The sequence below is a fragment of the Aspergillus niger genome, assembly GCF_000002855.4.
Source record: "Aspergillus niger supercontig An07".
NCBI classification, from domain to species: domain Eukaryota; kingdom Fungi; phylum Ascomycota; class Eurotiomycetes; order Eurotiales; family Aspergillaceae; genus Aspergillus; species Aspergillus niger.
This window is the reverse complement of record NT_166523.1, coordinates 1550689-1563798: the sequence shown is the minus strand read 5'-3', so window position 1 is coordinate 1563798 and position 13110 is coordinate 1550689. Positions and strand designations below refer to the sequence as shown.

The 13110-nt window shown below is 53.6% G+C and overlaps 6 protein-coding genes across 6 annotated transcripts; 2 read left to right on the top strand and 4 right to left on the bottom strand.

The window, feature by feature from the left end:
* Nucleotides 1–250: 250 nt before the first annotated feature.
* On the top strand, nt 251–2325 carry An07g07290 (uncharacterized protein; the record flags this gene model as incomplete). Its single annotated transcript, XM_003188669.2, has 4 exons — nt 251–1060; nt 1098–1227; nt 1375–1911; nt 1964–2325. 4 exons carry the CDS (start codon nt 251–253, stop codon nt 2323–2325), a joined length of 1839 nt encoding a protein of 612 aa, XP_003188717.2.
* A 254-nt stretch (nt 2326–2579) lies between these two features.
* An07g07280 (uncharacterized protein) lies at nt 2580–3683 on the bottom strand (the record flags this gene model as incomplete). The annotated part of the gene is made up of 4 exons (XM_001391765.1): nt 2580–2768; nt 2846–2913; nt 2998–3362; nt 3442–3683. The coding sequence occupies 4 exons, from the start codon at nt 3681–3683 to the stop codon at nt 2580–2582; spliced, it is 864 nt and encodes a 287-aa protein (XP_001391802.1).
* Nucleotides 3684–4068: 385 nt separating this feature from the next.
* An07g07270 (uncharacterized protein) lies at nt 4069–5097 on the bottom strand (the record flags this gene model as incomplete). Its single annotated transcript, XM_001391764.1, has 2 exons — nt 4069–4896; nt 4966–5097. 2 exons carry the CDS (start codon nt 5095–5097, stop codon nt 4069–4071), a joined length of 960 nt encoding a protein of 319 aa, XP_001391801.1.
* A 389-nt stretch (nt 5098–5486) lies between these two features.
* An07g07260 (uncharacterized protein) lies at nt 5487–8524 on the bottom strand (the record flags this gene model as incomplete). Its single annotated transcript, XM_001391763.1, has 4 exons — nt 5487–6751; nt 6797–6889; nt 6936–7925; nt 7975–8524. The coding sequence occupies 4 exons, from the start codon at nt 8522–8524 to the stop codon at nt 5487–5489; spliced, it is 2898 nt and encodes a 965-aa protein (XP_001391800.1).
* Nucleotides 8525–9168: 644 nt separating this feature from the next.
* Nucleotides 9169–10221, top strand: An07g07250 (uncharacterized protein; the record flags this gene model as incomplete). Its single annotated transcript, XM_001391762.1, has 2 exons — nt 9169–9496; nt 9599–10221. 2 exons carry the CDS (start codon nt 9169–9171, stop codon nt 10219–10221), a joined length of 951 nt encoding a protein of 316 aa, XP_001391799.1.
* Nucleotides 10222–10844: 623 nt separating this feature from the next.
* An07g07240 (uncharacterized protein) lies at nt 10845–13028 on the bottom strand (the record flags this gene model as incomplete). Its single annotated transcript, XM_059748575.1, has 2 exons — nt 10845–11816; nt 11853–13028. The coding sequence occupies 2 exons, from the start codon at nt 13026–13028 to the stop codon at nt 10845–10847; spliced, it is 2148 nt and encodes a 715-aa protein (XP_059606917.1).
* Between the last annotated feature and the right edge of the window lie 82 nt (nt 13029–13110).

Here is a 13110-nt window from a genome sequence, read left to right as displayed (position 1 = left end):
AATAAACAAGACAGTTAGTTGATTCGGAGTAAACAAGCGGTGATAGGAAGCCAATCTCGGCACAACATATCCCCGTCGCGGCCTCCTTCCGCATTCCACCCCAACTACGGAGTACATCCAAACTATAATCAACAACACATTCATACACCATCACACACGCATGGCCTCTCCACAATAACCTCCCTCCCTCTGCAGCGAGACATGCCTCCTCATCCTCAAATGTCTTCCTACTTCCCGACCATCCCTCAAAATGCCCTCCCCAAGCAAGCGCATCATCCTCGAAAAGTCCCGCACCGTGCGCCGCCGCTACCAGCGCAGCAACAAGCGCTTCCAGTTCACCGCATCGCAGATCGCGCGCATCGAGCGTGAACAAGAGCGCGAGAAACGCGCCCAGCAACTCCGCGATAAGGAGAAGAAACGAGTCGCGAATAAGAAGAAGAAAGCGGAGAAAGAAGCGCGCGATAGAGAGGAACGCAGGAGATTGGGGCGCATGGGATTGCCGGATCCGAATGCGCCCGCGCCGCCTTCGAGTCAGCCTTTATTGTTCAAATTTATTAAGAAGAGGGATGGGGAGGAGGGGGAAAGTAATAGTGGAGGTGGGGATACAGAAGTAGATGAGGGAGGGGATACGGAGGTGGATGAGGATCTTTTGGAGGATTTGGAGGCGGTTGTTGATGCTGCTGAGGCGGATTTGGATTTGGATTTGGATACTGAGGATGAGGGGGAGGAGGGTGAGGGCGAGGATCATAGGGATGAGGCTACGAGTTGCGATCTGGGTGAGAGTGAGGATGAACAGCAGGTTCAGGCTAAAGAGGAGGATGAGTTCTCTGATTGTTGTTCTATCTTTTATGATGAGGATATCATCAAAGAGACGGGGAATACTACTGCGCCAGATCAAGGTGCACCGCAGGATAAGCCGCAGCCGGAGAACCACGCTCAGCCAGAGAACCACTCAGCTGCCGACTCATTCCAAGATGACACGGCACTCCTCCTCGAAGAATTCGGTTACGAATTCGATATAGACGAGGAATTCGAACAAGCACTGGTTGCGCTGGATGCCGTGTGATCCGAGCAAATACTTTTATAGTATATGGCAGATAAACAAAGCGCTTCCGACCCGAAGGCGATCCGCCTGTCGGATAGCGGCGCCCCTCGTCGGCTCGGGCGGTGATAAGCTGGCGGCTCGCCTCCCCGCCACGAAACCTTCGATCCGACGGATTCAGCACGGTGAGTGAATAGGGTGAATGATGGTAAGCTGTATTGGCATGCAGCGGATGCAGTGAGGAAGATGGATATCGGAACAGAAAAGTCGTGGTGGAAAGAGAGGCCAAAATGTTGAGGCCACAGCTCCCCGCACATGACGTCGGCCACCAGAGCTAGATGCATATCCGATCGATCATCTCCGGCAAGCATCTCCCCTCTCAACATTCCCACCTTTCACCTTTCACTATCCATTGGAGACACATTCCAGAAGAGACACCATGCCGACCGTCACCGTCAACAACCACCAAGTTTACTACGCCGATACCCACCCGGACGGTGCTCCGGCCAACGGCCAGACCATCATCTTCATCCACGGCCTGGGCTCGTCGCAGAACTACTACTTCCCTATCCTCCCTTACCTGAGTAACCACCGCTGCATCACCCTCGATACCTACGGCTCAGCCCGGTCCACATACACCGGCGACGCCATCAGCATTGCCTCCATCGCATCCGATGTCGTGGGGGTCTTAGATGCACTACAAGTGCCCAAGGCCGTGGCCGTCGGCCACTCAATGGGCGGTCTCGTAGTAACCCTCCTGGGCGCACAGTACGGCGACCGCATATCAGGCGTCGTAGCTATCGGGCCTACTCACCCGTCTGAGAAGCTCACAGAGGTGATGACGCAGCGCAGCGAGACAGTCTCAAAGGGTGAGCAGCCACCAAATCAGTCAATCCGAATGTACACTAACATGTATCCCAGCTGGCATGGAACCCATGGCAAACACCATCCCCAATGGAGCAACCGGCTCCCGCAGCTCCGCACTCGTGAAGTCGTTCATTCGTGAACTGATCATCGGACAGAACCCCAAGGGTTACGCAGCGCTCTGCTTGGCGATTGCTAATGCGCCGGTGATTGATTACTCGAAGGTTACGGCGCCGTACTTGCTGATTGCGGGCGAGGAGGATAAGTCGGCGTCGATGGAGGGGTGCGAGCATATTCAAGCGAGCGTGTCGAGTGCGCAGAAGAAGTTGGAGGTGTTGCGGGGAGTCGGGCATTGGCATTGTGTGGAGGCGCCGGAGGAGGTTGGAGGACTTATTGGGGGGTTTGTGCAAACCCTGTAACTGGCTAGTATCTTAAACTAGATTTCATCATGTGATTAAAGCTATAAGTATAGCGTATGAGTTGGTATGATTTAGATACCTCATTGTACGAGTACGTGATGAAGCTACAATACAGCACATGACCAAATCACTCCACACTACAAGTATAGAACAATGCACAACCCAAACGTCAATAGACAATCGCTCATACAATACAATTTGTCACGTATCGAAAATATATAGATAAACGAATAAATAGTATGAAAGTAAATAGCTCAGTTCGCCGGCGCCCGCACCAACTTAACATCATAGTTCAACTCAAGACCAGCTTGAGGATCATCCTTGCGAGGCACGAAATCCACGATCAGCGAATCCTTGACCGCAAACACCGAGTCATTGGTCAGGTATTTATCCTTGGAATCGAAGATTTGCGTCGTGAGGGGCTTGTAGCCGTCATATGTAGCCTACACCATACCTCATTAGTATATTCACGCTCCTTCTCCACAGTCAATACACAGAAGAAGGGGATTGGTAGACATACAATAATATGAATATGCGCCGGCCTGAACGGATGTCTATCCATCAACTCGAGCAGCTTTCCAGCGGGACCTATACCACCACCAGAGTTAGCCTACCCCTCATCTACCATTCCCTCCAACCCATCCCCCAAAGGGAAAAGGGGGATAAACTCACCATCATCAGGAACCGGATACGGCGTCGGCCTCAAACAATAAAAGCTATACCGACCCTGCTCATCGGTCTTGAACTTCCCGCGGAGATTAAACTCCTCCTGCTTGGGATCCTGCTGCTCATACAACCCATTCGTGCTAGCCTGCCACACCTCAACAGTCGCCCCGACGAGCGGCTCCTTGGTCGCAAAGTCCACGACTTGCCCGTGCATGAATGCCATTTCGCCATCGGGCGGCGGGGTCAGGACGATGTTCGCCCCGTTGTCCCGGTAGGGGGTGTCGGCGCGGAAGAACGGGCCGAGGATGGCGGTTGCGGTGGGGGCGTCGGGGGCTTCGTTGGCCAATGTATATGTGATTTCGTCTACGAGGCTATAGACTATAGGTTAGTATGTGTCTGTGTGTGGGGGTTTGGTGGTGGTGGTGGTGGTGGTGGTGGGGTAAGGCATACGATTCAAGTCCGATAACATCACAAACAAGCTGTCCTTCGTTACGCTTATCGTCGCTCATTTGACCAGCCCAGTTGAGGAGCTTTACGCCAGCCATCCATTCGTCGACGGTGAGTTCGTTTTCGCGCGCAAAGTCGTGGACGTGGCGGATTAGACCGGTCATCAGTTGGCGGAAGCGCGGGGTCGTTTTGGGACCCATGCTGTTGATGACGTTGTCCGTGAAGTTGGGGTCGAAGCGCGGCATTTTGAATTTCTTTTCTTCTTTTTGTTTTCTGTTCTTTGATGGGTATGTATGTGTATGGGAGGGAGGTATGGGGTATAAGTGAGGGAGGATGTAGAGAGGAAACTAGCAGAGTTGAACTAAGATGGTGCTTGGTGGTTATATAGTAACTAGTCTAAGTACTTAGTAGTGATTGTTAATGGATCCCCCGGATTCGCTGTCGCTGGTCGGAAAGCCACTTTGGCGCTGATCGGATGATGTTCCGATGTCTTCCCCGCACGTTTCGGAAGGAAATACTGGGACTTTGTATGGGAGATAATTCCCCACGCGGATTGATCCATTGCCTGATGGTTGCATACGGCATGCATTCACTAACTACTTATCCACCATATTATGCAAATATTAAGTATCAAGTACGATTCCTTCCCGTCGGACCCCCCTTCTGTCTAGTCCCCTTTTGCGCCCATTCCGACGGCCACTCCTGCACCACCTGTCCGCGTTCCCAAATCTTGCCCATCTTGCGCTCCACCACCACATCCACAAACTCCAACGGCACTACCTTCTCTTCCTTCCCCCCCTCTTTCCCATCCTCATTCTGATTTATGCTGATCCCCTCACTAAGAATCACCCCATTCTCACTCCTCCAAAACGGACATCCCGCATTCAACGCCTTCTCCAAATCCACATAAATCAGCACCTGCGCATCCCTCCGCATCCCCGAAATTACCTGTCCCGGCGCGGCCACCGCATTTCCCGCCAACACATCTTCCACTGCTGGCCCTGTCGCAAAATGTACCTGGTTGCGGCCCATGCAGCGTAGTCCACCGGAGGAGAAGATGGCCGGCCATGCGGAGTGGAATGTGCCGTGAACGACAGTGCGCGGAAGTTTGTCTTTGTCGGAGAGGGAGAGTTTCTCGAGGAGGTGCGCAGCTTCAACGGTCTTGATGCTGTGGCCTTGCGTTGCGCGGATGAGGTAGTGCGTGGGGTTGGTGTCGGTGGTGGTTGCAGCGAGGGCGGTGGTTGTGGTGGTTGTGTCAGTGGATTCTTTTACTTCGGGTTCGGTTTCTGTGGTGGGGTCTGTAGATGTAGTTGTAGGGGTTGGTTCTGTAGCGGTTGGTGTAGGTTGGGATGTAGATGGGGTGTATAGCAGCGCGAATCGCTTCTTATCGGAGTTGGCGACGGCGTCGACGATCTCGGGGAAGGTGACTTTTAGGGACTTAAGTTTGCGCCATGCTAGCTGTATACCAAATCCCATATTAGTTGGTGAGTTATCCTTGGATTATGATTCTGCTGGGATAGGACGCACCACATCAGACACATTGGCGTAGCCTTGCGCATCTATCGGTAGGCCTTCTTTTTCGGCGGCGTGACGGAGAAGCAGACTTAGTGCTTTGGACACCGTGACGGCGCGGCTGGCGGGAGGGCGACCCTTAGGCATGATGATTTGCTGAGTGAACAATCAAGTGTAATTGCGAGTTCGGTAGAGATGAAATGAAGTTGCAGATGGAGTGTCAACGAGATGTGCGGAGTGAAGATGGAGGGGCTCGGCGGAACTTTTCCACCTCCGCGGGCCCACTTCTGCTCCCCGACTATCTATCCCATTCACTATATCGTTCACTCTTTGACATGGAAAATAAACTGACAGTCAATGACAATACAGTTAATGATATTAATCCTATTAATGCTTCCCACCCATCTATTTCTAAATTATACTTCATGCATCAACATAAACTAGCAAACACCGCGAATAGGGTATATCACAATAACGCATCCTTCCCAGTCAAACAAAACCATATATCCGATTCTTTACACTGATTCCAGATAGGATCACCGATCACAAATACAACTACACTCCGCCACCGGACACACCTTATGCCGCGCAAACCACTCCCGCGCATGATGCGCATGGAACCCATGGTTGCAATTGATGCAGAACACTATAAACCGCCGCATCAGTTCCGTCTCAGATGGCCGCCGTCCCGCCGCATCTGCCGCCACACAAGCCTTGGACATCGGGTCTGGCGCTCCTAGCCATAGCGTGCATACTCCGCACCGCGGCATATGGCGTCCGCAGCGGGGACACACGGTGCCGGACATGGCGGCGCTGCCCAGGGGATTGCCTGGCGTCGGGTGTGTAACTTCGCCCGTCACCGAGGGTGTCAGTTGTGAGGAAGCGTCGTGCTGCGTGAGTGGTCGTGTACAGTAATTGCAGGTGAGACTGACTTGTTGGCGGGGCGGGTCGACTAGTTTGCGTCCGTCCCAGGTGACGGCGAACTTGCGGGAGCCGACGTCGAAGCGTGCGCGCTCCAGTTGCAGTTTCCATGCGTTGATCTGCTGGCGGTAGGTCTCGCGCCAGGATTCGAAGCGTGCGCGGTCGGGTGAGGTGCTGATGAAGCGCGGGACGGTGTGGCTCATTGCTAGTACGGCCGTTTGGATGTCGTGGTACTTGTTGATATAGGATTGGAATAGGTCCATGGCGGAGTTTTTGAGTCCGGTCAGGAGGATACCTTCAATATCGCCTTGCTGAATGGCAGTGGTAGTGGTTTCGTGGAGATAGCTCGTCAGGTCGTCGTCTGGCAGCCAGCGCAGCGCTACCTCGATCCGGTATCTGAGCGGAAGGGTGGTCTCCTGGATGACAGAACGCCAGTCGCCCTTGCTCACGAGCGCGAGAATCGCTCGCGCGTAAGGATCAGTAAGCTCCTTTGCGATCTCGGCGCAGGTGTCTTCCCAGTCTGAGTCGGTGTCGCCTTTCGCGGCTCCAGCAATAGCCATGGCGAGGAGTTTGTGAGCTTGGGTGGGCTCGTGGCTCCGCAGAGCCAGATACGCGAGTTTCGCTTCGTCTTGGAACATGGCCAGCGCAGCGGCCTTGGTGTGCTGCTTGTCAGCAGACAATGTCTTGACCATCTCTTCTAGCTCCCGGTGCGATTGCGCCGCGCCGCACAGTCGCAGGCACAGCCGGCGATGCTCGGGGTATTCAGTCTCGCAGCCTTTCGTCTCGGGGAGATTGAGTTGATCCTGAACCAGCTCCACGATGGTTTCGTGAATGTCGGATGCCGGGTTGCCGCCGACTCGTCGGTCATGGAGACTCTCTCCTGTTGGAGTCAGCCATGCATGGCATCAGGCATGAGGTGACATACCTAAGTCATTGTTCCAGACATCGTAAACGCCCAGGTAATTCAGATCCAGCCCGTTGATAATCATAGATTCGTTACTAGAGTCGGAACGTGCGCCTATAATGCGGTCAGTACAACCCGTGATATTCGGCTGCGCACTTACGTTCAACCCAATCCCAGAAGCCCTGCAGCCACGGGTCATCAGCAAGTATCTTCTTGTTCCGTGCCTCGTCAAACAGATAGCCTTCTTTGCAGCGAAACCGGTTCACCGACAACAGAGTCAGAGCATCCTTCACAGGCAGCCGACCGCCCAAGGTCCCCAATGACAAGGCATGTTCTCTGGCCTCACGGCTCGACAAAGGTGTCGCTGGCCGGTTGACGGCCCGGCGTCCTTTCTGCGAAGCCTGCCCATTCGACTCAGATGTTGCTCGTTCGCGGAGGTCTTCCACCATCTCCAAAATGCTCAACCCGTGACTGGACTGGGGATTGATCGCTCGGAAATCAGAGTCCTCATCTGTGGTACCCCATATCAATGTTCCCTGCGACGAAAGCCGCACGGGCGGCGCTGGAGGCTTCGCAGTGAGAATCTTCACTTCATCGTTGCCGGAAATCGTAATGGCGCTGGGCTCATTGCCCGGACTCATATTGAGAAAGTCATATGCCACAACCCTGTCCGTCTCATCGTACCCCCGAGACGGATGGTTGTAAGGCGTAACAACATCTCGGACGTGCTTGGTGTAGATCTGCTCGGGGTAGTTCCTCGCCGCGCCCTGCCCCAGGGTCTCATCCATGGACGAGCGCATCTCCTCGTCCAGATACTCCTTGACAATGTCGTAGGTTTTGAAATGCCCCGTATTGGATAGCACACCCAAGCAGCCCCTCTTGGTCCTAGAGAAGCGCAAACTCCAGATAGTCGACTTGGGAGCAATGACATTCCCAAACTCCAGCGACGGCCCCAGCTGGCTCGTCTCCAGGGCATTTGCCGGCCCAACAGCCGGCGTAATGAAGCGCGACCCAATGCGCCGATCCCAGATACAGATAGTCGGGTCATTAGTAGCCTGACAAGACGCGATATAATTCTCATCGAGCCAGTCAATAGCAATGTTATGCACGCAGCGAGTAGGAAATTGCAGCGACGGGTTTCCAGGTCCCTCTGTTTTCAATCAGCACCCACCCACCAGGAAAACAAGGAAGAAACCCACCTCTCAAATCATAGATCCTCACAAACTGCCCCTTCACTCCCGTAACCAACGTATCCGGCTGATCACTAAAGAACTTCACACTAGTTATCGGTTCCGAACTGGCCAACTTCCTCAACGGCTCCACAAACCCCTTCACAGCCTTACTCGCCAACCTCTGATTAACATCCCAGATGTTCAAACAGAAGTCATTGCGCACCCGGTCCAGTCCCGCAGCCAGCAACCCATGCGTACTAAACGCAACCGCATTACAGTACCGCTGATGTCGAATCGGAAACGAGTACGATTCCTGACTATCGCTCTTCATGCGCAGAATCGTCGCATCCCCGGACGACTGGCCCACCGCGACCAACGATTCATCCACCGGTGACCAATCGAACGCCCGGAACGCGGGCACTTTCGTATGCGTCGCTAGCTCTTCATGCTCTAGACGGCCGCCGCGCTCATATGAGGTTACCTTGCACAATCGGAAGGCTTTTCCCGTCACGTCCACGGAGAGGAAGCGTTGTTCGCCTGTCGTGGAGGTGGGGGACCACCGGATGGCTTTTTCCATTTTTCTTTTCTATTTTTTTCTTTTTTGGGGTAGATGGATTGTGGGTTTTGTGATCTGTCCGCTTTTGTGTGCTTTAATGTGTGCCCACCTCTCACACACTCACACACATACACTTGCACGCCGCAAACCCCTGTGGTCTTTTCGGGGGCTGGGGCTAGGCTAGGCTGGGCTGGGCTGGGGCTTCGTCGCAGATGCGACTGGACCGGTCACCAACTGAGATATGATTTCAGCCGCGCGAATCTGATGTGTCACTGCCCATCGGTGGGGGATTATTTTCTTCTTCTATGATTCCCAGTGTCAATCGCACATTAGGGAGACTGTCTGAGCAACAGCCAGGCCTGTATTCCCCGATCCTGTTGTAAGTAGAGATGAAGATGGTAAATTGTAGAGAACAAGGTAAGAGAATAGTAGTACTAGTTCAATCCATATCCTTGAATTGCGGCGCGCGTCATGGGACTATCCCCGCGCTGATTGGCCAATCTCGTCCTCTCACAATCCGGGGAGCTTTTTTCCCGGCCCGATAGATGATCCGGCTATTATCACTTTTTCTTAATTCCATTAAAATAATTCAAACAATTATCATCTGCCTCCCCTCTTTTCCCTCTCGTTTTAGACGCTCCCGGAAACCAAGAATTAAAACAAAGATGCCACGAGAATACGCCCCCGCCCACAGAAAACGCAAATCCCACGATATCTCCGACGATGCAGATGCTGCTGCAGCGCCCGGAGCCGGAGCAGGCCCGCGCAAGAAAATCCTCCTCCCCAAGAAAGAACACAAATACCCGTCTGTCAACGAGCTCAAGAAACGTATCCGGGATGTGAAGCGTCTACTCAACAAGGCGGATTTGCCGGCCGATGCGCGCATCGTGCAGGAGCGCGCGTTGTCCGGGTATGAGAAGGAATTGGAGGATGAGTTGAAGAGGAGGGATCGGTCGAAGATGATTAAGAAGTATCATTTTGTTAGGTTTTTGGGTATGCTTTTCTTCCTCTACCCCCGCCCTCTTTCTTACGATGTCTTGCTGTGCCGTGGGTTTTATATGGGGGGCTGTTGCTAATTCGATACTCGATCTGTAGACCGCAAAACCGCAACCAAAGACGTGAACCGGCTGGTGCGCCGCGAAAAGGAAGTCTCGAGTGCCGGACCCGATGCCATGGATACCAAGACCAAGGAGAAGAAACTTGCTTCGTTGGCGGAGAAGCTCCGAGTCGCTCGCGTGAACTTGAACTATACTATTTACTATCCATTGGATGAGAAGTATATCGCCTTGTACGCGGAGCAGAAGAAGAAGGTTAAGGGAGACGGTGCGGAGGATGGTGGTGATGGCGCTGACTCGGACGGTGATGCACGGTTTGGAATGGTGCATGCGACGGTTGCCGATAAGCCGGCGATGTGGCATGTGGTGGAGAAGTGTATGAAGGATGGGACGTTGGATATGTTGAGGGATGGAAAGCTGGAGTCTGGGGCGAAGGCTGGGGAGAAGGATCGGAAGAAGGAGGAGAGAAGTCAGAGGGCCGGTGATAAGGCGAAGAAGAGCCAAGAGCGTGGGGTGTCGTCGTCGCAGGCTGGAAAGAGCAGGGACAGGTCCAGGAAGGTGGATGATAGGAAGAGGTCTAGGGGCCCTGCTGAAGATCATGTCATGCGGGATGCAGGCAATGATGACGGCGATGAGAGTGATGGCGGTTTCTTTGAGATGTGAAATTGCCATGTCTGGGCTGGTTGAGCGTGAACGCATTTTCTGGAGTTGGAGTTACATGTCTTATCTGTTTCTTTCCTGGGCCTTTCTCATTGAAGTGTGTGGCTATGCCCTTATACGATACCCAATGATCAAGTGTTTTCAACTATCCGAGTTCCTACAGTAGAACGACAAAGGCTAGATGCTAAGAACCAGTTCGAGTCTAAAAGATTGTTTGTGGATGCTTTCACCAACTCCGGCTTCGCCATCCTTCTAAGTACAGTAGATGAACGAGAAATACACGTCGATCGTGTGGCAGTTCAGCTCGCCAGAACACCCGAAAGATGCGCAGTGGTGACCCAAAGATTCTCAGAGCAGTCAACACTCCCGATGCTCTCTGGGCCGACTAAGTGACTGGCACTTGTCGCGAAATCATCATGTCATATCTCATAGCATGCTCACAGCAGAGCGATGCTTGCAAATCCCAGCACGCGGTTCCAGCTATCCTCTACCCCAACAGGGCGAGACGAACGCCGGTACATGCGGGAACAAGGTTTCCAGAACCTAGTAAATCAAAACATTGAAACGAGTGCATCGCTCCAAACACACTTTCTTTCGCAAGATCGACCAACAGACGAGTAGTCACCTTACATGACACTGCAGCCTCCTGTGCCGCCGCCTTCAGTGTGTCGCCGTCTTCCTGCCCCAAGTGTAGTGACAGCTCCGACACCGAAAGCTGCATCTTCGTCGTCTTCGTTATAGATTCTCTCGGCTTCACGGGCTCGACGCCGTCTTCTTCTCACCCCGGATCCTGGAGCACCCGCTTCTTCGGTTGCCATCATGTACTCGGCCCACTTCCGATCCAGCCTGCTCGCAGCCATAAGATCACCACGGAGAACTCGCTTGTTGTGTTCATCCACAGTCGGCTGCCAGCCATAGAAGCACTTCAGATGGATAATTTCATTGGGGTATACGGGTGGCGGCGGGGGAGGTGTAATAGAGGAAGCAATCACAGTTGTGGACTGATTAGGATCTACCGTGTGGGTGACAACCGAGACTGCTTGCATGGATTTGCGGGTAGCACGCGGGAGGTAGGCATTGCTTGAGAGGACTTCTCTTACACCGGCCCAGGTGACATTGGCGCAGTCAAATACAACCAGACGGAGGCCAATTTTGGGAAGGTTCTCATCGTAGCCACGTTTGCGCACGCGGAAGCTGGCCTCCATCAGGGTCAGGTCGGACACCCGGGTGTTGTCCATTTCAACGGAACGGAGGGCAGGGCAATTCTTCATGATCTGCAAGGTTCCAATGTCGCCAATGCTTTCACAATAGCTGATGTTGAGGTGTTGCAGGCGCGCAGCACACGGGGACTTGGCAAGCTCGAGAAGCGTATGGTTGGAAAGCCTCTCCATGTCCTCCAGGTCGAGGTGTGTCAGACGAGGAGTGGTCCGGATCACCGCCATAACGGATTCGTCGCTGAGCTCAGAGCATTGTGAGAGTTGCAGGCCTTCCAGGTCCGGAACATTGTGGGCAAGCCACTTAACACCGTCATCTGTCAATTCGGTGCACTGGTGGATGTCCAAGTGTTTCAGTCGTCGCGGAGGGACAAGCGCTCGTTCCTCAAGAAGGTCCATTTCGGGGTCAAGCCCATGCACAAGTGCCTTCAGACACTCGTCTGTAAGCTCCGTGCGGCTCATGATCAGGCGTTCCAGGGTATTCCGCTCGAATAGTTGTAGGGCGAATTCGACGTCGTCGAACCCACGGATTTCACTTGCTCGGAGATCCTTCAAGTTGTTACAGGCGCTCACAATCTTCTTGAGCCCCGCGGTGTGAACGCCGGTGCACCAAGATACATTCAAGATCTGAAGTTGAGGGCAGGACTGTGCGATAATCGTCATGGCAGAGTCACTGACAGACGATAATCCGGACAAGTTAATATATTCCAGTCGGGGATTGCGCAAGAGAAAGCAGTTGATCGATTGAGTGTCGATGCGACATCCTTCCAGTGAGAAATTGACGACGTTCCGGCACAAGTCGGTGATGCGATCGCCTTCAGTCTTCCACTTATCCTTCAGTTGGACACAGCCCCGGAGATTGAGATCGCGAACGAATGGCCCACCGGCGGTAATCAGCTTCACAAGACCATCGCTAGGGATATCGCGGTAGTAGTCTGTCGTGTCGACTTCGGTCCACAACTGTCCATCATAACACATTTTGTTCCATGCCTTCGAAACAGCAGCGCAACGGACAATCTCCTTCGGGGTGAGGTACTGGAAAATGCGCATCTTCAGCTCATCGGGCATATTGCCCCAGAAATCAAAGACCTTCTTTGGCTTCGGGGACGACCGCGCCGTGGCAGGTTGATCGGCTGCATCCGATCCCAACGGGGACCCACGAGATCCTGGTCGCAGATCGGTAGGCAATGGAACTGTCCGCGCATTGGGTGAGTCGGAACCGACAAGGCGGATTCGAGGATTTCCGTCATGGTCTACTGGAAAGGCAGCAGCACCGGGGGTGATTGGACGGGCGTTCAATCCGCCATAGAGTTGAGAGGTACTTCCATTACCCAGGCAAGGAGTATATGCGGACTGGGAGAGGGAGACACAGGACAAAGAGGCCTTGTTGTCACGACGGTATCCCGTAGAATGGGACCGGCCCCGTCTGGTCAGACTCGGGCTTGACGAGATGCGCTGCAGGCTCTGTAGCAACTTGTGACGCCCCTTGAGTTTGGGCGGCTGTTCCAAAGGAATCTGGCCAGTTGAAGACGCCGGGCTCGCCGGCGAGGCCGCTTCGGGCGAAGCCCTGATTTCATCAGGGAATGCGGTAGCCATGACGGAATTGCGGTTTCGAGATCCGAGGCTCTAGGATGAACAGAGTTCTCAACAGTATTTCGGGGAGGACGGAGAGGTATGC